The sequence below is a fragment of the Betta splendens genome, chromosome 11 (assembly GCF_900634795.4).
Source record: "Betta splendens chromosome 11, fBetSpl5.4, whole genome shotgun sequence".
NCBI lineage: Eukaryota > Metazoa > Chordata > Actinopteri > Anabantiformes > Osphronemidae > Betta > Betta splendens.
Window position 1 is genome coordinate 11,752,283 of NC_040891.2, and position 26,649 is coordinate 11,778,931.

General features: G+C 40.9%; 5 protein-coding genes across 11 annotated transcripts; 3 read left to right on the forward strand and 2 right to left on the reverse strand.

Moving 5' to 3' along the window:
* Positions 1-1,709: 1,709 nt before the first annotated feature.
* On the forward strand, positions 1,710-5,867 carry setdb1a (SET domain bifurcated histone lysine methyltransferase 1a). 2 transcript variants are annotated; one of them, XM_029166417.3, is made up of 9 exons: positions 1,710-1,870; positions 2,224-2,398; positions 2,483-2,586; positions 2,698-3,588; positions 3,856-4,020; positions 4,136-4,334; positions 4,439-4,512; positions 5,010-5,200; positions 5,306-5,867. In XM_029166417.3, exons 2-9 carry the CDS (start codon positions 2,229-2,231, stop codon positions 5,402-5,404), a joined length of 1,893 nt encoding a protein of 630 aa, XP_029022250.1. In that variant the 5' UTR covers positions 1,710-1,870; positions 2,224-2,228; the 3' UTR covers positions 5,405-5,867. The 2 variants fall into 2 exon arrangements, with proteins under 2 accessions (XP_029022250.1, XP_040928710.1); XM_041072776.2 differs by lacking the exon at positions 5,306-5,867 and having other exon boundaries at positions 4,136-4,342; positions 5,010-5,074.
* Positions 5,868-6,353: 486 nt separating this feature from the next.
* On the forward strand, positions 6,354-13,140 carry clk2a (CDC-like kinase 2a). Of its 2 annotated transcripts, none has more exons than XM_029166418.3 (13): positions 6,354-6,530; positions 7,551-7,768; positions 7,855-8,140; positions 9,149-9,239; positions 10,014-10,080; positions 10,206-10,322; positions 10,526-10,692; positions 10,808-10,902; positions 11,016-11,145; positions 11,252-11,334; positions 11,440-11,519; positions 11,601-11,709; positions 11,824-13,140. In XM_029166418.3, exons 2-13 carry the CDS (start codon positions 7,551-7,553, stop codon positions 12,010-12,012), a joined length of 1,632 nt encoding a protein of 543 aa, XP_029022251.1. In that variant the 5' UTR covers positions 6,354-6,530; the 3' UTR covers positions 12,013-13,140. The 2 variants fall into 2 exon arrangements, with proteins under 2 accessions (XP_029022251.1, XP_029022252.1); XM_029166419.3 differs by having other exon boundaries at positions 6,355-6,530; positions 11,619-11,709.
* A 271-nt stretch (positions 13,141-13,411) lies between these two features.
* si:ch211-81a5.8 (uncharacterized protein LOC560648 homolog) lies at positions 13,412-15,577 on the forward strand. The gene is made up of 4 exons (XM_041072777.2): positions 13,412-14,038; positions 14,202-14,581; positions 14,861-14,948; positions 15,033-15,577. The coding sequence occupies exons 2-4, from the start codon at positions 14,358-14,360 to the stop codon at positions 15,186-15,188; spliced, it is 468 nt and encodes a 155-aa protein (XP_040928711.1). The 5' UTR covers positions 13,412-14,038; positions 14,202-14,357; the 3' UTR covers positions 15,189-15,577.
* Positions 15,578-15,672: 95 nt separating this feature from the next.
* dnajc8 (DnaJ (Hsp40) homolog, subfamily C, member 8) lies at positions 15,673-18,294 on the reverse strand. The gene is made up of 9 exons (XM_029166420.3): positions 18,140-18,294; positions 17,565-17,666; positions 17,289-17,345; positions 17,110-17,176; positions 16,930-17,024; positions 16,748-16,819; positions 16,368-16,459; positions 16,161-16,236; positions 15,673-16,068 (listed from the first exon to the last, which is right to left on the reverse strand). The coding sequence occupies exons 1-9, from the start codon at positions 18,209-18,211 to the stop codon at positions 15,949-15,951; spliced, it is 753 nt and encodes a 250-aa protein (XP_029022253.1). The 5' UTR covers positions 18,212-18,294; the 3' UTR covers positions 15,673-15,948.
* Positions 18,295-18,597: 303 nt separating this feature from the next.
* On the reverse strand, positions 18,598-26,000 carry LOC114865344 (heterogeneous nuclear ribonucleoprotein R). 5 transcript variants are annotated; one of them, XR_008696078.1, is made up of 15 exons: positions 25,467-25,634; positions 24,665-24,825; positions 24,463-24,581; positions 24,245-24,352; positions 24,056-24,169; positions 23,776-23,952; positions 23,531-23,666; positions 22,977-23,182; positions 22,738-22,887; positions 22,541-22,662; positions 21,925-22,463; positions 20,260-20,320; positions 19,253-19,313; positions 18,939-19,033; positions 18,598-18,828 (listed from the first exon to the last, which is right to left on the reverse strand). XR_008696078.1 is itself a non-coding variant. In XM_055512767.1 (12 exons), the coding sequence occupies exons 2-12, from the start codon at positions 24,819-24,821 to the stop codon at positions 20,286-20,288; spliced, it is 1,863 nt and encodes a 620-aa protein (XP_055368742.1). In that variant the 5' UTR covers positions 24,822-24,825; positions 25,467-25,635; the 3' UTR covers positions 19,944-20,285. The 5 variants fall into 5 exon arrangements, 3 of the variants coding, with proteins under 3 accessions (XP_055368742.1, XP_029022247.1, XP_029022246.1); XR_008696077.1 differs by having other exon boundaries at positions 18,598-18,831; XM_055512767.1 differs by lacking the exons at positions 18,598-18,828; positions 18,939-19,033; positions 19,253-19,313 and having other exon boundaries at positions 19,944-20,320; positions 25,467-25,635.
* Between the last annotated feature and the right edge of the window lie 649 nt (positions 26,001-26,649).

Consider the following 26,649-nt stretch of genomic DNA (forward strand, 5'->3'; position numbering starts at 1 on the left):
GCTCTCGGGGGCACAATCAGTAGCATTTGTTAGACTTTAGAAATGTGCTATAAACGCTGATCTTAATTGCACACTGCATGATGCTGTTAATGAATGCCAGCCTCCCCAATAATAAAACTCTGGAGTTCCTATAGGCCAATGTCAATGACCTATATACATGTACACCGTAGACCGTGGTGCAGTGGAAACACGGTGTCAACTGAGAGTGTGGTGTTTTTTTAACAATAAGCCCTGAGTGACCCCTGAGCTGAAGGTCCTTCTACATGAGGAGAATAGGGTCTTTCTCAGGGGACAAGGAGGAGCTGCAGAGTACAGAGGGACTTAGAATGAAAAATCAGGAGGTGACAGACAGCTACAGGAAGCTGGAGTGGAACAACGTCCCTCTCCCTTCTGTTCAGAACAAGGCACCTGAATGTAGCGTTTTCCTTTGTGATGGCGTGTGATCTGTGCAGAAGGTATTTTCTTGTGAGCTCTGCAAACAGGGACCTCCTAGGGTGGAAACTAACTATGTTACGGGCTCTACTATTTTCTTCAGTGAGAGGAAGTTGCCTTGCTGTAAACTGCTCTGTACTGGCAAGTAAAATCCTGAAGAAGGACTCAACTGACTGTGTCTCTCTTAATCAAGAAGTAAAAAGGGAATTCACAATTTCCCTAACGCCGGGAAAATAACCTAAAGCTGTTCTTCAATAGATTTGACTCTGCCCGGCCCCCAGTCTCCAACCACAGGGCCCCCTCTTCACACCTCTCCAGTCCACTCGTCTCCTCACAGCTGCAGCTGCTCACACCTCAGCAGTTCACTCAGCCCTTCCCCTGACTGTAACAAAGCCCACACGCTGGTCCATCAAGGAGGTGGCAGACAGAAGGATGTTGTCTAAACGAAGGTCCATTATGAATATGTCGTGGAAATTTTCTAATAAAGATGCTAATGAGAGAGTTGTGTTTTGTGCAATTCCTTGTGATACAGAGAAAAATAAAAGATAATGGGAAAAGCAAATCAGAAGCCAGCTGGGGAGATCAAAACATACACCACAAAGGTAAAATGCACAGATAACACAATCTGTGTTTTTTCTCCCTTTTTTTCTGACAGGGTGGAATGTCCCTTTCCTCCAGTCAAATCGCATACTCTCACCCAGAATAGAAATCATAATATTGGGTGTTATTCTAATACCATCTGTTCAGCTAGAGGCTCGTTATCAGAGAGGAACCAAGGAGATAAAAGTCAAAGGACGAAGATGGAGATGGTAACTTGACCTTTATCTGGCGAGTCACATAGGGAACAATTCCCGGGGAGCCGGAGAGAAACAACCATAAACCACAGAGAAGTCTGAAGAAAGGTCAAATGAACTGTGTGAACAACTTAGGGTAAGAAACTATTTTTCCATCACAGTAACCCTTCCCACCCCCTGCACCACACTGTAGAGACTCTGAGCAGCTCCTTCAGCACCAGACTGTTACACCCACAGTGCAGGACGGATTTCATTTTACACTTTGTGCGCCTTAAGATGTGCAATTCCCCATCAACCATCCATCTGCCACCCAAAAATGCTGTAAATATGCACATTATGTTTCTAATTTTAAAGTTACAGTTTTGTTTTTTTCTTGCTCAGTTAATACTGTTGTTTATTCTCTCCTGTGTTTTTATTCAGTGTTTCATTGCTGCTGAAAACAGAATCGTGGGATTAATAAAGTTATACCTTCTCTTACCTGGGGGGGCGGTAGTGAGCCGACGCCAGCTCATTCCAGCAGCGTGACGCGCGAAGAAGACGCCGCGCTCCAAACACACTATCGGAAGGTAGCGGGAACTTCGCGAATGTTAACGTGTACTTTTTAATCTTACGGTGGCTGGAGGCTGTTTCTTGCCGTGGATCAGGTAAGGCGTTTCACACATGAGTCGTGCAGTGTTTGATCGTGTCTTCTAATAAACCGTGCAGCGCTCCTTATGTTAAACGGTACCGTTAGCTAGCTAATTTAGCACTTACGCTCAACTTGTGATGATTTTGTTGAACAGTTGAACCAAAGGAACGAATAACAAATTTTGTTGTAATTTAAAATAATTTTGAGAAATATTACGACTAGTGCAGTATGGTACTCTATAGTGCCCCTTCTCCAAATAGATGTTTTAATTGGTTGATTCTTTCTGTTGACTTTGCTGTGCCGCAATGCTGCGAAAGACTCCCAGACGCAGATCTTTCTTTTTCTTATTTGCAACGTTGTGTGTTGCAGTGATCATGGAGGGAGATGAAATTGAGATGAGCGAAGAGGAGCTTCAGGAGTGGATTAAAGAAGAGGTCCGCAAGTGTAAACTTGTTTCCCCAGATGTGTTGGAGAAATGCAAGGTGCTGCAGTCTTATTTGGAAAGGAGGGAGAAACGGGCCGCGCACCTCCTGAAGCTTTGCGAGTGAGTGTTGGTTTTTTGAAAAACACTAACGATTCTGTTTTGTGTTGTGTTTTAATTTCTGCCAACATCTGCTTGTTTTGGCAGGTCTGTGTCAGCATGTGAAGCAATTGTACAGAAACAGTACTCTTTGCTTGGGTGGGACTACACAGACACACATTCTGAGGATGACGACAAAATCCCCAACTGTGGTAACATGAATGTACTCTTGTGTCTGTCGGCATTTTAACAATGCAGAATGACTTATTTTATTTACTGTTGTGTTTAGAGACTAAATTAACCTGTGCCTTTTTACCCTTTAGGACCTTCACCTCAATCTGCATGTGGCTCTGTTCAGGCTGACACTCAAGACAAGCGTTCTTCAGCTAATAAACTGCAGCATAATGAGCATCTGAATAGCAATTATGAAAAAATCTGTTCTCTTGTATTAAAAAGAAAACCAGTAGTGGTCTTGACCAGACTGCCCAGGTTTCAGATCAGTGCTGTACAACCACCAACACCTAAGAAACAATGCAGTCAAGACCAGCTGTCCTCTAGCAGTTTGGATTCTGAAGAGGTCTGGAAACCAGATGAAGACTCAAGTTATTCGGATCATTCCATCCCAAGTTCTGAGACAGACTCCAATAATAAGAGAAATCTTCATGATGAGAAAAATAAAACCTCTGAGGGTGGTGCAACACCTAAGGCAATCTTTAATACGGAAACTAAGATTGATGCAACGAAAGCCAGAACATCCCAGGATAACTCAACCAGTGATGCCAATGACAGTACAAACGCTTCACCACCCACGGCCAAAACAGACAGCAATGTAAACAATGGATCCAAAACATTAACGCGTGGATTGAAAATAAATGTTAATGCCACACCTACAAACTCCAGTGGAGAAGACAACTCAAGCGATCCCGATTATTCCATCTCAAGAGTCAGGTCCGTGTCAAAAAATAAGAGAAAATTTGGTGATGGGAATAATAAAACCTCTAAGAGTGGTGCAACGCCTAAAGCAAACTCTAATGCTGAAACTAAAAGCAATGCAGCAAAAACCAGAACATCCCAGGATAACTCAACCAGTGATCCCAAAGACGGTACATCACCACCCACAGCCAAAACGAACAGCAACATAGACAACAATGGATCCAAAACATCAACGCATGGAGCCAAAACAAGTGATAACGCCACAAGTAAAACCACCAATGGTAAGCACCAAACACAACACATCAACAGAAACAGCTGTCAGACTCTTTGTAGTGCTATGGGCAGTCAGAATTAACACAAAGAAAACACAGTCTTTAGAGTAAACATATTTGGTATCAGCTGGGATCTACGATACATGGTGTTCTGTTCAGGATGTACCTCATTATATTCCAGTATCAGCTGGCTGTATATAGTTACAGTTTTGTTTGTGGCATGACCATGACCATGATCATTTGACATGACACGTACATTGACATGTTTTCTCTCAGCTGCATGTGCAGTGCGTACGACGACTCCGCGCCTAGCAGGTGGCACTGCCACGAAACCCCCACCGAGTACTCCACAAACTGAAATTGTCGTGGACATGTTTGTCGTGGCCAGGAGGAGGGAAATGACCTGGCAGAAAGGGCAAATTAAGGAAATACAAATAAAGGGTAAGAGAATGAATATCAATGGAGAGTATCTGTGGAGTTCTGGAGCTCTAGTTTCATCACATGTTCATGCTAAATCAACATCGGACATACTTGAAATATTTAATTTCCTTTGCAGAAGATGGAAGGGTGAAATACAAAGTTTTTTTTGAAAACAAAGGCAAAAGCCTAGTATCTGGTCACCACATCGCCCTTGACTGCTTGCCTAAAGTGGACAATTTGGTTGTGGGCGCTCGTGTTGTGATTGAGCGTCCGGATGACCAAGAGTGCTGCCCCGGCATCCTGGCAGAAGTTCCCAGCAGAAAAAATCGCATGAGGTGTGTGTGTATGTGTGTTTTTTATTTTTTTAATTTATTCAAATTAAAATCACCTCCCTGTATAAAAAGTAATAAACAATAGGAAATGTTCTTTTATGTTTTAGGTTCCTGGTTTTTACTGATGATCAGAAGCCATTCTATGTCGGCTTACGTGCACTACACCTGGTGTACAAACCATGTAAGCTGGGGTGGTATGACTAACAGCAGTTAAAAATATAAAACTATTTGTTAGATGCTATAGACCCTAGTATAAATACATTTAAGCATAAACACCTACTGCTTGGGTTTGAGTTGCTTTGCAAATATTTTTTCTACTTTGTGGTATTGTTTTACCAAAACCATAAAAAGTTTCATATTTAGACAAAGTGCTACTTATTGTACTTATTTAGTTTTAAAATTGTATATGGGTTTCATCAGTAAATGTAACTTGTTGGAATTCAGGGCTTTATGTGATTCTGACCTTTTGAAACCACTCATTGAAGTAAATTAAAGTATTTATTGACTTTAAAATGGCACCTAACAGCACTCAATGACATCTTCTAACCAGCATATACAATTATATAAATTTGATTTGTTAAGGACATTTGGGGTTTGTTTTAGTTGTCTGTATACTTCTTTGCCTGCAGTTGTAAATCCACGCTGCTAATAAGCAAATTTCCTCTGTTTTTGTGACAGTGCCAGACCCTTTGGATGATATTATAAATGACGATCATAGGGAATTTCTTAAGGACTATTTGGCGAGGTGGCCTTACCCACCTCTGACCCACTACAGGGTTGGACAGGTGGTCAATGCAGAATTAAATGGAACCCTACACAAGTGTGAGGTACTGGTGGTTGACAGCAGCTTAATACAAGTCATATTTCAGGTTAGTACCTTCAGACATTCATTCTAATGTATATCTAACGCGTCCATTAAGGTTTTTCACGTTATTCGATTGTGTCACTTACTGTAGTTTTTGTTTTGTGTTCAGAAAACGCAAGACAAAGAATGGATCTACCGAGGCTCCATGCGCCTGGAACACATGATTAATATGAAGAAGGCGTTGAACTTGACATCTACTAAAAAATAATGCACAGGAAAGTTGCTCGAGTCTGTGTCGACCCAGATGGCAGCATCACATCATCTGCAATGTTGACTGTGGCTCAAAACAGTGTTGTGTGGTCTTAGATCATAGAATGTGATTGTATCACTCTATTTTGCTGGAATGGCAGAACACTAATTACCAATACAATTTGTTCATAGTATTATTTTGTCAATTGTCAATAAAAATACATTTTCTTTAAGCTTATTTTACCAAAATACCTGTGACTAAAAGACAAAAGTGAAAACAAACCTGAAATCACTGGTATTAAAACGTACTGACTGTAATTGAAAGTCCTGTTCTGTTCCCTGGAAGTTGAATTACTAGAAGGCAACAAAATAACATGTATTTTTGAGGAAAATATATTTGAGGAGGCTGCTGAATATGGAACATGATTCTAAAGTAACTTGTGGCCTGTAATAAAGCTTTGTTTTTTTATTCATCTGCAACATTTACTGGGATCTCATTGTATTTCTCTAACTATTCAACATTACAAGCATTAAACATATTTATCCTTCGATTCTCAGCTTTGAGGTGGACGATGTTTTAAAAAGTTGAAAGCTCTTGAATGTAATGCAATATGGCTTTTATTATTATCCCTAATATAAACTTGGACAAGTAATTAACACAAAGAGAACGTGCAGCACGGTGCTATCGTCACATCACAGCAGGTTATGCCCAGAAAATCGAGTTTGTAAATCAGAATGTTGCCAAATAATGTGTCGATTTATCAGATCAATTAGCTGCAGAGCACCGGTTGGGTTCTGCATGGGAATTATAAAACCTGTGTTTTAAAGAAATGCAGATTAATACGAGGCTTACATAGGCAGGCAGCATTTTCTTTTAAATTTGTATTAAACACTCCAAGTTATTTATAGCTGAGAGCTGTCAGCCGTTTGTAACGTTACAGCCCTGGTGCTATTTTCGCTGCAGCGACGCGTTAGCGCCGCTAGTCTGAACCAGAACTAGCAGCGTTACTGAGCGGACGGAAATAAGCTGGCTGCTTGTTAGCATCGAGCTTCGAACATCGGGCTAGCTAGAGGGTAAAAGACAGACTTGGAACGCCACCACGGATTTCTTGTGGGATAAACGTACAGGCCTCGCCGCTAAAACGGTAAATATTACACACAGTCGTCTCCTGGTGTCGATTAAACAACACAACGGCTTCACGCTGAGCAGCGCGGTTAGCCTAAGTAGCGGTAGCCTCCTAGCTGATGGACGTAGCTAAGCTAAGATGGCGGTCAAATTATTTACATTAGCTAGCTTATGGTGCTAGCAGCGCATGCTAACCGCTATTACGTTGGCTGTTCAGAGTTTACCTTGGCTTGTTATACGTTGATGACTGAAAATGACACAATGTGACATGTAACGCTTAATGGCAGAGCTCCTGCTGTAAATGAACTACAGATTCATTAGCGCTTGGACTTCGTTTTACACGGTATGAAAAAAACAAAACATTAGCAGCGATTTTAAAGGTGTTTTCTGCACCTGTAGCCAATGTGGTGTTAACGTTATGTGCAAATTTAGCATGTTTATTTCAAGCTTAGCAGGTGACTTGATGTAGTTGCATTTATTGCAGTTTGAGTCGTTATTTTTGTCCACTGCTGTCTGGACACTCCTGTGTTCACCCCGATCAGAGAAAGGAAGGCTACTTGTTCAACTTAACCGTGCAACAGGGTTATTAAGACGCAGTTGAGGGCTGCCTTGATGCCAATACTGATAGATCTACTTGATCTGGTGCCTGAATAGGTGCAACGTTTATGTTCTGCTTGTGTAGTTGGCTTTATTGAAATGTTGGACAGGCCTCCTGGCCAGTTGGGCCAACTTGTCAGTCCGGAGCAACTGCATCTGTCTTCAAGGGCTGCGAGGCTGTAAAAAACGTTTCTGACTCTTTGTGGACACAGCGAAGGCAGCTGAACGTGTCATTCACCTGCCTCACACAGATCATCCAAGACTGAGCCAGAGGACAGCTGCTCCACTAGTGTGAAAAGTAACCCTCACCCGGAGTAACTGGGAAATTTGGTTCCCTAGAATTGAGTGCAAATGTTTCCTACAGCTGATCGTTGACTAGTATTTTGCTCCATGGTTGCATTCCATATGTAATTGGTAATGGCTTGTGTCATTCTGTTAATAGATGCCTCACAACAGGCGGTACTCGTCTTCGGACAGAGACAGTCGGAACAGCTTCCAAGACCGTTACAGAGACCGAGATAGAGATCGAGACCGAGATAGAGATCGAGACAGAGGGCGAAGACACCGGCACAGAAGATCACCCACTTACTCCTCCAGCAGCGAGCGGGACAGAAGAGGACGGGGACACAGACAGGAGGGAAGCTTTGCACGTTCGCGGAGGTATGTGTGTGTATCCACGTTTAAGGAACAGCAGTGTGACTGGTCACTCTGTAGACTTCAATGCTTCCCTCTGTCCTCTATTTCAGTCGTAGTTATGACAATCGCTCAGCAGAACACCGGCCATTTGAACGAAGATACTGCGAAGGCTACAGACGCTTGGATCAGAGCCGGGAGCGAGACCGCGACAGAGAAAGGGAGCCACATGGAGCGGCTGAAAGTTACTATCCACGCGACTTCACCCCGAACATGTACGACTACCGCCGTGGCCGCGACAGGGAGCGCGAACGGGACGAGTCGTACAGGCAAAAAGGCAGCAGGCGTAAGCACAAACGAAGGCGGCGTAGAACCAGGTCCTATAGCCCATCCACCTCGGTGAGTACAGCAAGAGCGGACAATGCGTTTCCTTCTCCTCATCCTCTCTCTTTCAGTCTGTCTCTTTCACTCCGCTGCTCCTGTCTCTGTCTTTCTCTAACCATTTGTCTTTCACAGCCCCTGGAGTTGGTAAGTAGTACAATCTTTATGATTTTCTTTTTGCTTTTTTTTTTTTTTTTTTTTTTATTTAAATTGGAAATAATTTGGCGTTTCTTTTTGGCAGAGCATTTTCATTTTTATGCAAACCCTTTTTTAGTGAATTATTAATTATTAGTCACCAATTCCTGCTGCTGATGTACATGCAACACATTTTTATCATCTTTCTTGAAAGGCTACTTCCTTTGATGGTCTGTCTCTGGGGTTCTTTTGAACTTAAGTGCAGAACAGCTTAAAGGGAAAATGTTCTGTCAAACATGAAACAGAATTTTTAAAGTATTTGTAGGCGTTTGCTAGATTTTTAAAGGCATTTAAATGGACACCTGTCTAAGTTCTACAAATTTAAGTGGCCAATTATTGAATCTGATGTAATATAGCTTCTGGGTTTTTTTATGTTTTCTTGCTTGATTGTGTACATTCCTCTCATTTTATTCTTCACCTTGTTATTCTCAAAAAGGCAGACAGATAAGTTCTGAATTAGTATGGTACTGTCAATAGATTTTTTTTTTTGCGTGCTATAGGGAAATACCGGTTGCTTCCTTTTGTTAGCAGCTGTGGTTTAAAGGTAGAGGGGGGTGAAGAGCAATGGACATCATGTGATCTTTGACTTGTTCCCTTGCACTATATCCCTATCGTTATATATTTCCTTCACGTGGTGTTATGCGTGAATCTCCCCATGACCACCAAACCTACCTACAACCACAACTACATCAACTACAACCAACACCACCCTCCTCCTCCCTACCCATCTACCTGTGCCGCCTGACGCCATGGCTGCTGCCGCCCCTGAAAACTCCCTGTTCCTTTTGGTCGTGTCGTGACCTGCTGATGGCGGTTTGGGTGTGAAAACAGCGGAGCGACAGCCGGACGCGGGCACTGAGTGTGAGGGACGACGAGGAAGGGCACCTGATCTGTCGGAGTGGGGACGTCCTGCAAGAGAGATGTACTCACTGCCACTACTCTATCGTAACCCTTCTCCATATGAGTATTAAAGCATAGAGCATTTACATGACATGGGAGTGCCTGATGATGATGCCTTGCTAGAGTGCTCTTCGCTCTAGCTCAAATAGCAGGGTGGATTGGAAGGTTTTAGGAGGAACTTTAGATATCTTTTTCCTTTTTCGTTCTAGGATTTTAAACTGTGGAACATTTTCACAGATTACTTGACTTTTCTAACTGTAGAATTCCGTTTGAAGCTGTTTGGGTCTGTTGTGCTTTAGATTAACACCGTTGCAGATCTAAATCTGTAACCTAAGCTAGTAATTTTCCACTGTGAAGATCGCAGATGTTTTTTTCTGGGATCCTAACATGCACATGCAATTATTTAGTGATCTAGTACAAGATGTGGCCATATTTAAACCCAGTGTTTTAAATGTCATGTTAATCATTGTTCTCCTTCTACACTACATTTCGTGTCCTTTTGGGCTGACACAGACACGTTTTATAAGGATCAGCCCTTGTTTTGATGACTTCAAATTGGTCATTAAAGAAAGGGTGCACTTTACTTTTGCTTCCTAATCATAGTGCAATAGATTACCTGAAAATGTTTCTAACCTGCCAGTTCAAATAGGCAGCCATTTGAAAATGGGATGGCCGCTAGCCTCGATACGCCCGTCTACAGTTGTTCTTTGTGTTCCTGCTTAAGCCTGTGTGTCTAATGCTCCCGTTTCTTTCCCGGTTCCCTCCTCTCTTCTCTTTTCTTTGTGTTGTGTTGCAGATGAGATTGTCAGCACGTTGGGGGAAGGCACCTTCGGCAGGGTGATGCAGTGCATTGACCATCGCAGGTGGGTGCCAGTCGAAATTGAATAGTTTGTCACTCTGTTTTCTAAAATTCAATACAACATATGTACTATTCTGGAACGTATATCTGTACTCTTTACATGTAGATGTATGTTTTATCACTTTACAGGGGAGGAACACACGTTGCCCTAAAAATCATTAAGAATGTGGAGAAGTACAAGGAAGCAGCTCGCCTTGAGATCAATGTGTTGGAGAAGATTAATGAGAAGGACCCTGATAACAAATTGTAAGTTTTGATTGATTTCCTCTGCACTACAGTTCAAAAGCATACAAATAAGTAATACTGCATGAAGTACAGGATTTACGTCATTAAATCTCCCTGCATGCACTTACCATCACTAATGATGCATGTGAATGTTGCAAAATGACAACACATACTGTGCTACGTCAGTAGTTTTTAAAATGCTTTCTTTCTTTTTTACCTCGCAGCCTCTGTGTACAGATGTACGACTGGTTCGACTACCACGGTCACATGTGTCTGTCCTTTGAGCTGCTATCTCTTAGCACATTTGACTTCCTCAAGGAAAATAGTTACCTCCCGTACTCAATTGGTCAGGTCAGACACATGGCCTACCAAATCTGCCTTGCTGTGAAATGTAAGATTTTTTTTTTCTCAAATGTTGTTTTTACTAACTAACTAGTTAGTTATTAATTTGTAAAGTTTCGTAATTCTAATATCTAATATCTGGTAATTGTCTGTTCTCTCTCTAGTTCTCCATGACAATAAACTGACACACACAGATTTAAAGCCAGAGAACATCTTGTTTGTCAACTCAGACTTTACAATGTCCTACAATGTGGACAAGGTAAGAGGCAGTGGAAGAGAAATAAAAAGAAAAACAGACCCATGAACAATTGCAAAGTATTCATTTCTACAAGCGAGGCTCAGCTTCTGAGAAATCTTAATTTTATTTTGCAGAAACAAGAAGAGCGGATGGTAAAAAGCACAGCAATCCGTGTAGTGGACTTCGGCAGTGCCACTTTTGACCATGAGCACCACAGCACCATTGTATCAACGCGGCATTATCGTGCCCCTGAGGTCATCTTAGGTGCGGCTTCTAGGGTTTTGTTTATTCATTGGCATTTTAAGGCTGTTTTAATTAAAGAAAACCTACGAGTCTGTTTTGGAGATATATTATTATATGTCTTGTTTAGAGCTGGGATGGAGCCATCCATGTGACGTGTGGAGCATTGGCTGTATCCTCTTTGAGTACTACCTGGGCTTCACCTTGTTTCAGGTACAGCAGCACGTCCTTATTTTCTTACACTGACACTGTTACAGTGGAAGAGAATGAATCTGAATCAATCTTTTCCTTGTTTTATGCTTCTGTAACTGCTCATAGACTCATGACAACAGGGAGCATTTGGCCATGATGGAGAGAATCCTGGGACCAGTACCCTCTAGGATGATACGAAAAACGAGGTGAGAGAGAGCAAAGACGCCAAAGTGATCCATCTTTTTTTTTTTTTAATTGAAAACAATATTTACATACTGAAATGCAAGTCGCCTGTGTCCTCCCAGGAAGCAGAAATATTTCTATCGTGGCCGTCTGGATTGGGATGAGAGCTCCTCTGCAGGGAAATATGTCAGAGAAAACTGCAAACCTTTACGGGTAAGAAGAGTTTCTGAAAAGCACGTTATTTAAAAATAAAACAAATTAATATCATTTTTATTAAATTATTCATATTCAGTTACTAATAATTTTATTTGCCTTCTACATGCACAGCGGTACCTGCTGTCGGAGGCGGAGGAGCACCACCAGTTGTTTGACCTCATAGAAAGCATGTTGGAGTACGAACCCACTAAGAGGCTGGTGCTGGCCGACTCCCTTAAACACCCTTACTTCGACAGCGGAGGTATTGGTGAGGCAGCAAGCAGCAAGAACTGGGAAGGCAACCGTGACATTAGTCGGTGACCCACAAACCGGCAAAGACTGAGTAACAGAGGATAAATTTTATACGTGGAGCAAGTGAACTGTTGAATTCACTCGGACTTCAGGTGTTTCGTCGTTTTGCATCAAAGCATGGAAACCTTAACTTCCTGCTCCTTCACCCTGTCCCTGACCTCGACTCTGCAGCCACAGAAGGCATGGTTATCGCAGCAGAGAGACCAAAATAACTCAAAACTGACTCAAAGCTCAACCAAGTCTCTTTCTGGTGATCACGGCGCCAATAGAGGACAAAAATCTTAAATAGAAAAGTGTCTGTAACTAAAGTAGCCCTCTATGCAGCTCTGTCTTCCTTTTGAATCTCAAATCACCTTCCTATCAAACATCTGTTCGTTTTATTTTCATCTGCATGTGATGAAAGTCACTCACCTTCTAATGATATAAGCACTACATTACATAAAATCGCTTAGAAGAAATTAAAGAAATGTGGTCAAGTCTAAGAAAAAGGTGATATGAGAGAAAATTGTAACTGCAGTGCAAATCCCCTTTCAAAAATACAACAACATATGAAAACACATCAAGTCAGGAAAATGTAATTGCACATTTTCTTTGAGAGTGCTAGGATCTTCAAGATTTTGTTTACATTTCTGTTAAGCGTGCACTTGCATTGCATATTTCTCTTTTGATATGTGGAGCCTTGCCATTATTCTCAGGTCATGAGGCCTGTTACTTTTGCCAGGGATGGTTGATGCTCCACACAGGTCTGTGTGGCCTGTCTTATTGATAGATGTGTTTCTGTTATGCAATGCTTTACTTGTGAGTGTGTGTGAGTGTATGTGTGTGTGTGCACGTGTAAATGTGAGGATGGGGAGCTTTTATGTTCATGTTTTGCTCTGTGACTTCTTAATGGTTCTGCATTATTCTTGGAAAAGCGTTGCATTTTTCCATCAACAGACAAAACGAACGGCCTTCTGTGTGGTTTGGTTGTACGTCTCTGAGCTCAAGCACAGCTGCTGGTGGGGACTGGTGAGCCACACACAACTCTTGTATTTATTTTCAATATTGGTAGGTCATAGACTCCACTCCTCATCTGTATATGACTCTCGTTTTTTTTTTGTTTGTTTTGTATGAGAATAAAACGTATAAAGTTGTGTATATATATGTACGATTGTGTAGAATTAAAGTTAAATCCTCCTTACCAAAGCCTTATAGTGCTTTCAGTATCGGTTCCGGCCTGTGGTAGCTAAAAGGAGGCAATCTGTCTTTAAATATCAGCATTGTGTCAGAATTTATTCTTTACACCAGCACTGGATACTGCTATATATAAACAGACTAGAGTTAATCAGAATTAAAGTAAAGAGCCTTATGCACAGGTTTTGTTTTTAGAACAGCTACATTTCCTTAATTTGTTGAAGACGGAAGATCCGGTGCAGCAGGTGTGTTGATGCTTCGTCATCTAAGCATCCCATCTGCTGGTATCATACCCGTCTACCCCACGCACTGTCCCCATTACACAAGCAGAAAAGCAACAATGACCCGATTAAGCAACACGACTTCCTAAGTGAATGAAATGATCCATTCAGCTTTGTCTGAGAAGCTTAATGTCCAGTCAATGAAGCCTGTTACTCTTTGTGGGAAAGGAAGACATTTGGTCTGCGTCATAAAGGCATCACTGCTGTCTGTCCAGCCTCCATCTGCCTGGTTGCTCAAGACACCAGCACCAAGTGAACCATGCACCATGAACTACAAAGCGGTTTCTTCTAATACTCACAATTAAACTGTTAACCTGTTTAAATGCAATGTTACGTTTGACAAAACTAAACAAGCAGCTCTTTTCCTGTCCAGGTTTGTTTCAAATGACTCTGCTGTTAATTCGATAAGCGACTTTTGCGTCTTGAGCTAATCTTGTTTCAGGGGCCGTGAGGTCATCAGTCAAATCCCAATAAAAGCAGACGCTGACGAAAGGGACACGAGCTGAAGTCATGGAAGCTATTCAAGGACCGGACTCTACACTGTTCAGATCGGCGATCCTCCTCTACTGCAGATAGCACTTGTAAGTATGTCTTATTGTTTAATGTATTTAATGTGACTTCTAAAAGCAGCAGAATCAGATTTAATATTAATTCAATGTAAAGTGAAGCAAATAAAGGTCAGGTTATTTGTGTTTCTGGAGAAATATACTTTTTAAAACTATTAAAAATTTGTTCCATCTGCAGATAAAAGACTTGCCTGACATAGATGAAAAGAGAAGTAACAGCGCTGGTGTTTGTTCTGGAATTTCCTACTACATCTATAGTACAATCTATATGGTGATACAGCCACAAAGCCTGGGAAATACCACCTAATAAACCAGCAGCCATCAGCACTTTACAATGGATTCCTTCACGTCACTGAGCGATTCCTTCAAGCAGTTCACCAGCTGTGTGTCTGGGAAGAGCACCTCCAATAAGCGAGGGGCCAAGAGGAGCCAGTCTGTCCGCAGGAGCAGCTTCAGTCGCAGGAAGAGCGTTGGTAGGAGGAGAAGCCTCCCCTGCAACAACCAGAAGGTCCCCGACTCCTGGCTGCGGGTGTATCAGGATGAGCTGAAGAGAGAACGGTACGGCTCATTTGGGTTTTCTCGTGCTTTGGTATAAATTACAATCATTTTTTAAATGTAGTGTGCAAAGGTTTTTGTTTCTCTGCGGATCAGAACTGTAGAACTGTTGCTGTACTTGTGGAGTGAATGGGATGAACTCATTCAGGAGTTCCCATCTTATCCAGCTGAAAGCCTTGGCCAGACAAACTTGGCTTAAGGCGGATAACGCTGTTCCTCACATGAATAAGCTGCTTGCACATGTGCCTTGCCTCATGTTCTTCTCTCACTCTCTGCCAAAAGGAAACGACAGCAAGCGATACTGGCCAAGAAAAATGCCGAGAGGGCTGTCAGAACGACCTACTTCAGGAGCCACCACTGCCTCCCAAGGGTAGGTTAATACTAAACTCAAGGTTATTTTTTTTTAATCTCACCAAGATCCAAATCCAAAGTCTTACACCCTTTTCTTCCACAGCACACCACCCCCGCTAGAAAACCAGCCCCTGTAAAGGACGATTCCTTCTTCGGAGCCTTCCAGGGCCTCAGCCTGGACGGACTGGTTGGAGGCACTAATGGAACTCCTGCTGTTCCACCTTCTGCTGCAGGTGGAGATCCATGCAAAGTCATGTGAGATTGATTAATTTCAATCAGACTGTTTAAGTGGTGCTCCAGAAACTTGAAAGGACTCATGGAAGAAAAGGATCATACCTTTACATTTTGATGGTTCTCAACAGTTTTCCAGATGGTACTGTGTATCAGTTTAAGACCATTTTTTTTATGAAATTAAGGTTATGAACTGAAGCACAGAGTTTGTTACAGCTTTATTCATTGTGTTTAGTCCTGAGCTTCACATTGCATTGTGAAAGTGTTTAAAACCCAAGCCAGAAATGAAAACTGTCTTTATTGCATATGAGATTTTGTGTTTTGACTGTATTTCAGCGATTAATTTTAAACATGCAGACCTAATGTTAAATATATCTGCAAACTTGTGGCCAGATAAACATAGTTCTGATGAAGATGTGCAGGTTTTGTGTCTTGGTTTGCTAGAATTTGAAAAGCAGTACAGTATACTTCCTGACTCAGCTTGTGGACAACAGCAAAGTACAGTGTGAAACGCCTGTTAACACCAAGCTTTATTTAGTTAAAAAAACAAACCACATTTTCTCATCCACTACAGACATGGAGTATGCATCATTTCTCTCTTACATGAGGCAGGTATGATCTGTGGATCTAGATCAAAATATGTACATAGAAGAATTGTTTGTCAGGATGAGGGCGTTGTACATGTATCCCGATGGCTGTGAGGATGGCTACACAGTAGACGACAAGGTGGGGAGACACAGAAATGAGGATTTTACAACAGTGAGTTTTATTCTGTCCAGTTTCTAGCATCATTCTCTCTGTTCCATCTTGACTTTCGGAGGCTTGAGGAATGACCTGTTCTTCTTCTCCTTGCTTTTGCCTTTAGCCTGGAAATTCCTCCAACTGTCAACACGCCCATCCCTGGTTTCCTGAAATCCAAAAACATTTAATTCTTCAATTCTACATATCTATAAATACACTAAATGAAATGCATTAGCAACCACGGGTATGGGAAACACACCTCAAAGTTTTTCTGCCATTCTCTATCTCGCTTTGCTTTTTCTGCTGCCTCTATTTCTTCCTCTCTTGCCCTTTTCCTGGTAAATTTGGAGAAAAAGAAAAAATCCATGACATAATATTGACATTTTAGATATTAGGACACAGTTTTAACACGACATAGTCAAACCAGTTTAGCGTGAAAGCATATAATAAATATTTTGTCACCTACCTTTCATGCATATCCTTTGCTTCCCTTTCCTTCCTCTTGATTTCCAGCTCAGCAAACAGCTTCATGGTCTGTTTGTACACTGCTTGCTTGAACTGGAATATATCACATTAGGTCAGGTAGAGCACACATGACCATAAATACAGGTGGCAATATTATAATTGTTGTGTGGCTAATAAGTTCATCATACTGAAAACCGTTTTACCTAAAGAATTTTTTTTATTAAAACCTTACATCAGGAAAACAGTTGCAGCAAAAAAAGACAATACATACAAATATCTCAGCTTGTGTTTTTAATTAACCTAAATATACTATCCTTAGTATAGAATCTTTTGTTTACAACATCCTTGTAATGTAGGGACATTATGTATGGCTTGACTTACCATTTCAGGGTCATCCTCTTCCACATCCACTAGCTTCCCATCTTTCTTGAGCTGTTTCTTTTTCTCCTTTACCTGTAGACAACACAGTGAAAGAAAATAACAAACCCAGATTAGTAGAACTGAATAAAGTTCAGGTATATTGCCTACAGTTCCTCACAATAAATGAAATGGCTAACACACACCATATGTTCCACATACTCCTTTCCTGCATGAATCACATCCATTGCTCTCTTCTTCTGTTCAGGCTCCAAAAGGAGTTTGTATGCCTTGTCAACGGCTAGAAATTAGTAAATAATAAGTGTTATTTATGTACTTTTGTAAATTCATTATACTATAGGTAATGTGGGATGTATGGAACTTGCCTTCGAAAGCCTTCTGTGCTCTTTCAGGATCATCCTGATTTTTGTCTGGATGGACTAAGATGGACAGCTTCAAAAAAAGATTATAAATTAAGATGACAATATTGAAAAACAAATAAATATTAACCACAGCAAAGCCCACAGACTGAAGCAGTTATTGTTTTGAATAGTTATTTCCTTACTGCCCGAAATCTCTTCTTCAGTTCATCATCTGTTGCCTCTGGATCAATTTGAAGAACCTGAATATAAGGTGAAGCACCAGAGTGTAATCATTTTCAAAGTAAATATAATTTTTTGTCAGTAATGGCGAAAGCCTTGTGAGATGGAGTTGTAAATACAAAAATACAATTTAAAGAACCCAAGGCTTAGTTTACTGGGGTTTTCTTTTACTGAGAGAGAACATCTCTTATCCAATTCACGTCTTTACACTTGTTGGACACAAAAATACGTGTATTTACCTCAAAGGGGTTGAGATTGAAGTATGACGCGCCAGGCCTTAACAGTCTGTCTATCTGTTGCTTTGATGTTAACACAGAGTCTCTCTTCTCGATCTGCTTCACCTAAAAGAACAAAAGACCGAGGACACATTTTAATTACGACTGGTCAACCTGCAGATGCAACGTAACTGTGTGATCGATCATGGTGCCTTTATTATTAATTCACTGATTTGATACACAGCTAAACTGGGTGGCTGAACAGATTCCGACCAAGGCGAACGCAGCAGCTGATGGTGCTTAGGCAGAAAGTAGACAACGCATATTATAGATATCAAGGTGTATCGTAATTATTCAATAGTGGTCTTGAAGTTAACGCGTTTCATTGCGATAAAAAGCAAACTACGCACAACTACAGGCACCCAGAAAAACATGAAGTACTAAAACGATCACACAACAACCCAGTGGCTAAACGTTAGCATCCGTTAGCTGACGCTCTGAGCAGGTGATAACCCAGAAACGCGTTTAGTAACAGACTTCAACACATGTGCGCTAAGCGAAGCACTAAGAACGCAAACACTCGCAAAATATCACGGTACCTCGGTGTAGAAATTTTGAAATAATTCATCGGAGACACTCTGACATGAAGGCTCTCCTCCGGCGGCCGCCATTTTCCTTCGGGTTTACGTGTGACGTACAAACACCACGTGATCATGAAACTCGACGCAGGTGGTTCGTCGATAAATATCGCCTGAATAAATTTGAACATTACACAATAGATTTTGAAAAATAAATCAAATGATGAAGTTAGCTAATAAAATACAATAAATAGCTTTATGTACTAAAGACGCAAATGGTGGACAAATAAAATGTTTATTTAAAAAAAGTAATTAATCTGAAAGGAAAACCTCTGCTTTTTTTGGAGAAATTGTGAAAGCAAACGTTTATTATAAAAAAAAATTTCCTCAGCATCATAAACACCACGTTATAAATCAATTTAAAGTAATCTATAAAGTCCTTCCTAACATGTTTATAAAGGACATTCAAGATCTAAATACAAAAGATGTTAATAACAAATTGTATTTGGTAGAAGTTCAATTGTCATATTTCAAATTACAAATTCATAGCTTCCTATAAACTGTTAATATATAAACACAAACGTTCAGGTAAACAAATGTACTGAATTATCATGAGAAGCAGGTAATTTACAGTGAGTTCTTTAGGATGGAAGGAAGCAGCAGTCTGCTGGATGGAGCCTGGATAAGTGTCCATTAGCTGGATCCTCATGCTACTGGAGTGAATTAGAAATCAAACTTTAGAAAACTTCATATACATTTTAAACATATACTGAATGTTCACATTTGTAGAAATTATGTTTGGAGCAATGCAAGTACTAACTTTTCTGCTGTTAGGTGGAAGCTGAGTACAGAACCACATATTTAGTCTTCACTCTGTAAACTGTGCAATGGGTCCAGCACCTCCTTGGAAGTGTCCTAGAAAAAGAGCCAGAGAAATATCTAAGCATCACAGCCAACAGAATTATCAGAATGACACATCGTGTTCTTTTACAGTTCATATATAACAAGCTGATAAAACTTTAAAAAATATATATTATCTTTATTCTACACAAGCGCAATATACACTGTTTTTAATTTTAAAACATGTGGGGTACTGTGGTACTGAGCATTAGTTGAGATAATGAACAACCTTACCAAACGGTCCCCTCCATTTGTGTGAATTCATTCACATGGATGGTGGCAGCTCCTTTACTGCCTGGTGACAAAAAGCGACATATAAAGACAGTTCTGATGAGAGAAGCTGTTGAAAAACACCCCAGCATGAAGGAACTTAAGTGCTAATTAAGCTGTGTGTTAACGGGGATAATTAGCTAATAAGAGCCCTTCATTCCAATCTTACCTGTGTAATATAGAAACATAGCTTTCACTGCCATCTTGTGGTATTAAGGGTAAATACATTAGTTATAAAAAACACGCATTGTTCCTAAATCAGACATTTTTTACAAATATTAAACAAAGAATCCCCACTGCTTTCTGACTACATTTAAATGACAGCTACTCCCTAATATTTTCTTAATAATTAACCATTTGCAGACATGAAAATACGCAATAAATGCAGCGTCTAATGAAGGAACAACGGACCTCTAACTGTTTTGGTGTAGAACTGCTTCCTCTAGCGGCGTTGGACAGAAAATGTTCAACACCCTCTGTCCCTCCCCCACCCATTCAAACAGTGTGTGTGTGTGTACAGACAGCTGAGATGATTTTGGTGCAGTAAGCCAAGACACTCAGCTGGTGTTTTGGGGTGTATAGCACTTACCAAATCCTTGACTGCCTTCTGGCTATTAAATTGAGTCTAAAGAAAACAGCCACTTGGCTCATAAAATATACTTCAATTTCCAATTTTACTTGTGTATCAAGAAAATAAGCAGTTTTTGTGCACTCTAAAACCCACTAATCTGCAGATAACTCTCATTTATTTTAATATTTCCAATGATTCTTCAGTCAACCATAGTGACTTGCAGTCTTTTATAGCCAGAATAGCACCACACCCCTACCAAATCAAGGTTGTTTCACAATTAAGTACATTACAAAGAGAAAGAAAGAGTAAAAAGGACAGAGAATGATTATGGCTAGCGTTTCACCAGTGATTACAATTAGCCAGAGGAGAGGAGACAGTACTCTGTGCAAGGCTAGCTCACCCTGGAGTACCGTTCAGGTGAGTTCCTCATGCTAGTGGTGCCGCTCTCAATGCTTCTCCACCTAGGCAGGTTGGAATAAGAGGACAAAAACATGAAACAAAATACACCATGGTACCAAAAGGCAGATGCTACAAACATTTGTCTAGGATAAACATATTGGGACAAATCCTGTTATCAGTTCCTATGATAGAGGAACATATTAGGAATTTTAACCCTTTGGATTATTACATGACCTTGATGGCAACTGACACCTCACCAATATCCAGACTGGCTGGAGTGTGTCAACAGGTGAACATGGTACGTTTTAGCAAATGTCAACCGATCCTAATATATTGACTTATGTAAACAGAAGGTCTGAAAACTAACACTGAATTTGTGAAGCTCAGGAGGTTTGCACCAGTCATGTCTACGTCTAGATTTGCACATGGCAGAGAACATTCAATGGCATTAGGCTGAAGTTTACCAAAACATACAGTTTACCTGTGCACACAAATTTGGACGAGACAGGCACAACGTTGGGTAATAGCAAGAAGTCAAAATTACAGGCTGGTTATTCTAGAATTGTTTTATATTGACGGAACATTTAATAAATAAATGCAAATGGCAGAAAATGCCTGTTGTCTAACGTTACATGCACTGAAAATTGTTAAAATCCTGTTTAGACAACGCTCAGGTTCCTGTCATGTTGTCTGATAACACAATTACAGTCATTTGTGATCCTTTGACTTGAAAAAAGATCTTCATCCAAATGTGAGAATTGAGGTAAAATCAAATCAAATACTATATGACAACATTGAATTTGAGTATCTGACAATTGACTGATGCTCAGCTGCGTTTTATTGAAACGGAACAAAACGTAAAAGTTATAAATACAAAGAACATCAGAGAACAAACTGCTATGGCTCTTAAGGTAAGCCAAACCAAACTACTACTGGGCAAATTCAAAGAAAACATAGGAAGTTATGGTATCAGTTTAAAAAAAAACACAATCTACCTCTAGAAATGCTATGCATACACTTTAAACATTACAAAACTTGATTTTCTTCCTTCCTGTGGATTCTTTTCTCCACCATTGCAAAAAAATGAAGTATGAAGCTCTAATATGCATTTATTTACAAGCACGTCCCTAAGCAACTATGAGAAACCACAAATAAAGGGAGTACAAGAGGGAGAGGGGAGGAAAGGGGCATTGACAAAAACTTTTTGCAAGGCAATATTATTTAATGTCCTCTTAGACTTTTGAGAATGAATGTCCACTTTTTTTGTAAATGTTCGTTGATGGCTTTAAAACAAAAAGAACAGTAAAAGTGTTTTTTGCGTGTTTTTTTTTTTTTTAAGACAAACGTCCCAATGTAACCGTAGGAGTAAGAAATGATTCACCACAACGGTTACGTTCACTTCTTCAGCCAAAAGGCTTTCCAGCCAATCATCTTGAGCCAATTCTGGGGTCTGTCCACTTTGAGACATATACAGATTTATTTTCATGAAGGATGAAGAATAAAAAGTCAATCAAAAATTGTGGCCAATCTCCTGTTTTTTTTCTTTTATTGTTGTTTTCTCCTCTTTTTTTCACTTTACCAAATACCTTTTGGTGCATCTACTTCCACTGTTGCCCATAAGAATCCTGTGAAAACTCCATGGTGTCATTACTGTAACCATAGTTACCGGAATAGTCGGCCCCTTGCTGCAGGGGCTGCTGGGCGATGGGCTGGGACCCCCAGTTCTGTTGGTTGTTGGTCTGGCGGCGCTTGGAGTCAGGCTGGTTAAACACATCTGCCTTCCTCTTTCCGCCGACGTTGCCACCACGATTGCCCCTGGCTCCGCGAGGGCCACGGCCCCTCTGTGGCTGGAAAGGCGCTCCACGCCCTCCTCGGCCACCCCTTGGACCACCGAGGGGGGGTCCTCTTTGGGCGTATCCACCCCGGCCTCGTGCCGGTGGGGCTCCCCTGGCCCTAGGTGGAGGGGGTCCTCCCCTGCTAGGACGACTACCACGGCCCCTCATGCTGTACACATCATCGTAACCATAGTAAGGGTCTTCATAGCCACCCCGGTAGTCATGATAGTCGTAGCCATAGTAGTCATCATAGTAATCTTCATATCCATAGTAATCTGGTGGATATGCATAGCCCCCTCGACCACCACGACCCCTACCGCGGCCAGGTGGTGGCATGCGCGGAGGTGGGTAATAGTAGTAATCGTCATACCTGCCAAGCAGAGGTCATGGTTACATTTGTTGATTCTTTACTTGAGGTGGCGATGACCTGCCATGTCTCTCACTCACCCTGCATTCCTGGTGGTCTGCCGTGCTGCTTGACGCTCTTTCCTTTTCTTGTCTGGTGGCTTTGCCAGAACAATCTCAATTTCCTCTCCTCCAAGCTCCTTCCCATTCATCTCATCCATAGCCTTAAAAATGAATACATAAAAACAATCACAAAATGATTTCTTAAAGGCTTAAACCAAAAAATATTTAATAATTACCTTCACAGCAGCATCTCTTTCTTCAAAATGGACAAAAGCATAGTCCTTCAGTTTTTTTACTCGCTCCAGCTTTCCAAACTGAGAAAAGGTCTTTTCCAGAAGCTCTTCAGTCACAGCTGTGGCCAGCTTCCTGACAAACAGCACCTTCACCTATAAAGGCCGAAAACAACATTCTGATACTCAGTGAGGTAAAACATGATTGCCAGCTTCTTTAAAGCAAATGAATGAGACTTACTGACCTTGGCCATGACCTCTGGATCTGGCTCTGCAACAGGATCAGCCCACTCAACAGTTACTGGGTTCCCCCAAACCTTGATTTTTCCACTCATTAGGCGCCGGCGAGCCTGAGCTGCAGACTTGTGGTCTTCATACTCCAGGAAACAGAAGCCACGGTTCTTCTTCTTATCATCTGGTTGATGGTATAATATCACCTCTTGGAGACCCTCTGTAACATTATTAATTATCACACAACAAACTTTATTTTTTTTTCTGTGGATCACTGATCACCATTGTAAAAAAGAAAGAATATCAACATAAAAAGAACAAGCACAAAGAGAAGGAAAAGGTCATGGAAAAATCTTATACAATTTCTTTTGAGAATCAATGTTCATTCATTATTATTTTCATGTTTTTTTGTATCATGAACAATAGTAGTACAGTACATTTACCATCAGTAACATCTACCTTTTCAACTCGCGAGAGCTTTGAGTCTAAAATGTCTAAAATTTTGAAATTGGACTGCTCTACCCCTTTCAAACACTCCGTCAGTGCAGTGACATGCCATTTCACTAACCTGTTACTTTGCCAAAGTCTTCCAATATACTTTCTCTTGTCTTGTTCTTTGGAATTGAACCAACAAACAAGCGATTATTTGCAACCGATATACAAACTCCCAAATACTTCCCAGGGCGGATCTCATGGTTATCACACTGAAAGTAAAACAGAAAAAAAAAACATCTGTATGAAAACTGAAATTTTAAATGCGCATCACTTTGATGTTGACTAATGTGGTTTTCCCTGAAAAAAAAACGTACTTACAAGCTTTACAGCCTTTTGTGCATCATCCTTATTGCAGTATGTGATGAAGGCATAACCTCTGTTCTGACCAGATAGAGGGTCCATCATTAACCGGAGGTCCCAGATTGGACCAGCAGACTCGAAAAGTGGCACAAGTTCATCCTCATACAAATCCCTGGGGATTTTTCCGACAAACACCTAAGGAAAAAATAAAAAGTAGTGGATAAGTGTGCCAAACAACACATAAAGCTGTTGGTAGGTGAAAATAAAACAATTTATGTTTTATCAGTCATGTATCTACCTCAGTTCCAATCCCTGGTTGCAATCCCTTGAAGACATCCTCAGGTGGTGGGCCACCATATTTTCGCTGCCCTGTAGTGACATCCAAAGTATATCCCGTCCGCTCCAATAGAGCCTGAAAACACACACACATCAATAAGGCTGCATGACGACAGAAACAAATACAGTTAAGCCATGTAACTGTGGTTACCTTAATTTTTGCCTCATCTGGGCCCTTAGTGGACTCTTGTACTTTGCTTCCTTGTTTTTCTCTCTGTCTGTACGTCTTCATGACTCCACAAAGGAAAGCACTTTTATTCTACATTAAAATTAAATTGGTTAAAGAGATTTAATTATTGTATTTGTAACAGGGTACAAAATAAATTCAACTGCATTGCAAAAAGTACTGTAATTCATCCATGTGGTTACCTGTACATGTGACAGATCGCTCTCTTTAAATTGCTGTAGTACAGTAAGTGCTCCCTCCTCATTGAACTCCCGTAGTGCATCAATAGCTCTTTCATCTAGGTCAACATATGCCACCAAGCCTGCAATTACAAGACAAAATACCCTTCAATGGACGATTTTATTTTATGTCATGACCATCACAGCCAAAGCAAACATCACCCACCTGTCTGAAAGATATTATCTAGACTTTCTGCCACCTTCTGTGGCAGTCCAGCATCGATGAGTGTCTGATAGTTTTCTGAGTGTGTTGCGGTCACATCCATGGGCTCTTCTTCCTCCTTTACCGGGGCTGAACTACCGTTCACCTCAGCGGCAGCCATTCTCCTGCAATTTAACAACGAATTATTGATAAATCTTGATGATGAATCAATTCATTTTTCATGAACCGTGATGAAAACGTATTTTTGACATCAAAGTCATTATTAAATCAGCTATTAAACAAAATGAATTATAATTATTGCCTAATATTTAGTAAATTCAGAAGTAATAATAAAATAAGATATATACAACGATACGGTGCAACTGGAAAAATCCTAATACAGTGTCAGATTCATTACATTTGTTAAAACTGTTATTTGATAAACAAAACTAACATGAACACATTTAGGTCTTGGACAGCAACAATAACAACAACTCAGCTCGGTCACTTAGAGAAACCACCGAGAGACAGCGTCCCGCCCCCTTCGCATGCAGGTTACTAGCTAGCGAGGTGGACACGTTTTGTTATTTCCACTCATGTGCACACGATTTACTACGTGATGGCGACTTCTCCACTCACTTAGATGCACCTTACAGCTTTCAAAACAACGCGCTTATCCTAATTTCTCGTATTGAGCTAACAATAATATTTAGCTTGTTGGCTAGCTAACGAGCATATACGAAGGCCTCGCCGTGCAGAAAGACTCCATTCACAAATCAAACACACGCGCCGTACAACGTGCAAAACAACAGTTAGCCAAACTCACCAGTATAATTCCGAAAATTAACAGTGGCGTGTGTTGAAATGTGCAACGAGCAACTCTACGGACGTACAAGAATGTCTGATACGAGGAATGCGTTTCAGTTCAACCCACGAGACAAATTTCCAGACAGCTCCAGTCTCGTCGTCGGCTCGCCCGAACAACGCCACATACGCTTCAAACATCGCGAGATGTGAAGGACGGCGCTCGCTGTCGGGAGTGAGTGTTAGTTTAGGCAAGTCGGGACAACAATTCCCAAACACCCGACAAAAGCTGTACACCTACGTCAGGAAGGCAGCTTCGAATTAAAAACAAATCAGGGAAAAAAAATAACAAGGTGTTAATGTCAATAATGCTATTTTTCTGTGTCAGTACTGTAAGTGTATAATATATAAATAATCAAAAACTTACACAAAGGTTGAAGGAAAATTAGCTTTATTCTTCTATATCCATTGAAGCTCAGAAGCTGAGACACAGTTCACTGTTTCCAAATGCATCCTCTGCTCCTCCTACAGAGGCTTTGCCGCCTCCTTCTTTGCCTTATAACTGTTCAGTAGTATCATGCAAACCTCTGGCACGCGGACGTTACTGCCACCGCGTGGTCAGGTCGGGCTAATGCACCAATTATCCATCCATCCATCCATTTTCTACCGCTTAGTCCCATGCGGGGACCTTCTCGCTGTGAGGCGACAGTGCTACCCGTGGCACCACCGCATCAATTGTCTGAAACGATATTTTTACACATATTCATTTTTAGCTATAGTATTAAAAATAAGATAATAATGGCTTGTTCGTTTGTTTAATCCTATATATTATATATTCCTATATTTTAGCTCTCACATCTAGGTCTAGGTATGGTTGTAAAGTTGCATTTACTTTAGTTTAGACATTGCAAAGATAGACGTTTAGGATTAAAAATTCCTAATTCTATTGCCTTTAAAAGTCAGTGATTCCTCTTTAAAATCACTGGAGTTTATCTTTAAGGGGATGAAATGTTTTGACTCTGGCCCGGTCTCAGGACTCGGACAGTTAAAGGTTATGCCTTCTTCCCACCTACTCATTTTATAATGTATTAAGTAATGACTCCCCAAGAGCTGCAGCAGCCGAGCTGACTAATTACTCAGATGCTCCTAATTTATATTTTATTGTCTGTAGACTGTACATCAGTCCAAAATCCCTGTGCTGTGGA

Coding starts and splice junctions, on each gene's coding strand:
- clk2a (XM_029166418.3), top strand. CDS start 7,551: ATGCCTCACAACAGGCGGTACTCGTCTTCGGACAGAGACAGTCGGAAC. Junction 8,141..9,148: donor CCTATAGCCCATCCACCTCG/GTGAGTACAGCA, acceptor GTGTGAAAACAG/CGGAGCGACAGCCGGACGCG. Junction 10,903..11,015: donor TGTCCTACAATGTGGACAAG/GTAAGAGGCAGT, acceptor TTTATTTTGCAG/AAACAAGAAGAGCGGATGGT.
- si:ch211-81a5.8 (XM_041072777.2), top strand. CDS start 14,358: ATGGATTCCTTCACGTCACTGAGCGATTCCTTCAAGCAGTTCACCAGC. Junction 14,582..14,860: donor GATGAGCTGAAGAGAGAACG/GTACGGCTCATT, acceptor CTCTGCCAAAAG/GAAACGACAGCAAGCGATAC. Junction 14,949..15,032: donor GCCACCACTGCCTCCCAAGG/GTAGGTTAATAC, acceptor TTTCTTCCACAG/CACACCACCCCCGCTAGAAA.
- dnajc8 (XM_029166420.3), bottom strand. CDS start 18,211: ATGGCGGCCGCCGGAGGAGAGCCTTCATGTCAGAGTGTCTCCGATGAA. Junction 17,177..17,288: donor TGAAGAAGAGATTTCGGGCA/GTAAGGAAATAA, acceptor CTTTTTTTGAAG/CTGTCCATCTTAGTCCATCC. Junction 17,025..17,109: donor AGCACAGAAGGCTTTCGAAG/GCAAGTTCCATA, acceptor ACTAATTTCTAG/CCGTTGACAAGGCATACAAA.
- LOC114865344 (XM_029166414.3), bottom strand. CDS start 24,821: ATGGCTGCCGCTGAGGTGAACGGTAGTTCAGCCCCGGTAAAGGAGGAA. Junction 23,667..23,775: donor CACAAAAGGCTGTAAAGCTT/GTAAGTACGTTT, acceptor TTTTACTTTCAG/TGTGATAACCATGAGATCCG. Junction 22,663..22,737: donor AAAGAGATGCTGCTGTGAAG/GTAATTATTAAA, acceptor TTCATTTTTAAG/GCTATGGATGAGATGAATGG.
- setdb1a (XM_029166417.3), top strand. CDS start 2,229: ATGGAGGGAGATGAAATTGAGATGAGCGAAGAGGAGCTTCAGGAGTGG. Junction 4,021..4,135: donor TAAGGAAATACAAATAAAGG/GTAAGAGAATGA, acceptor TTTCCTTTGCAG/AAGATGGAAGGGTGAAATAC. Junction 5,201..5,305: donor TAATACAAGTCATATTTCAG/GTTAGTACCTTC, acceptor TTTTGTGTTCAG/AAAACGCAAGACAAAGAATG.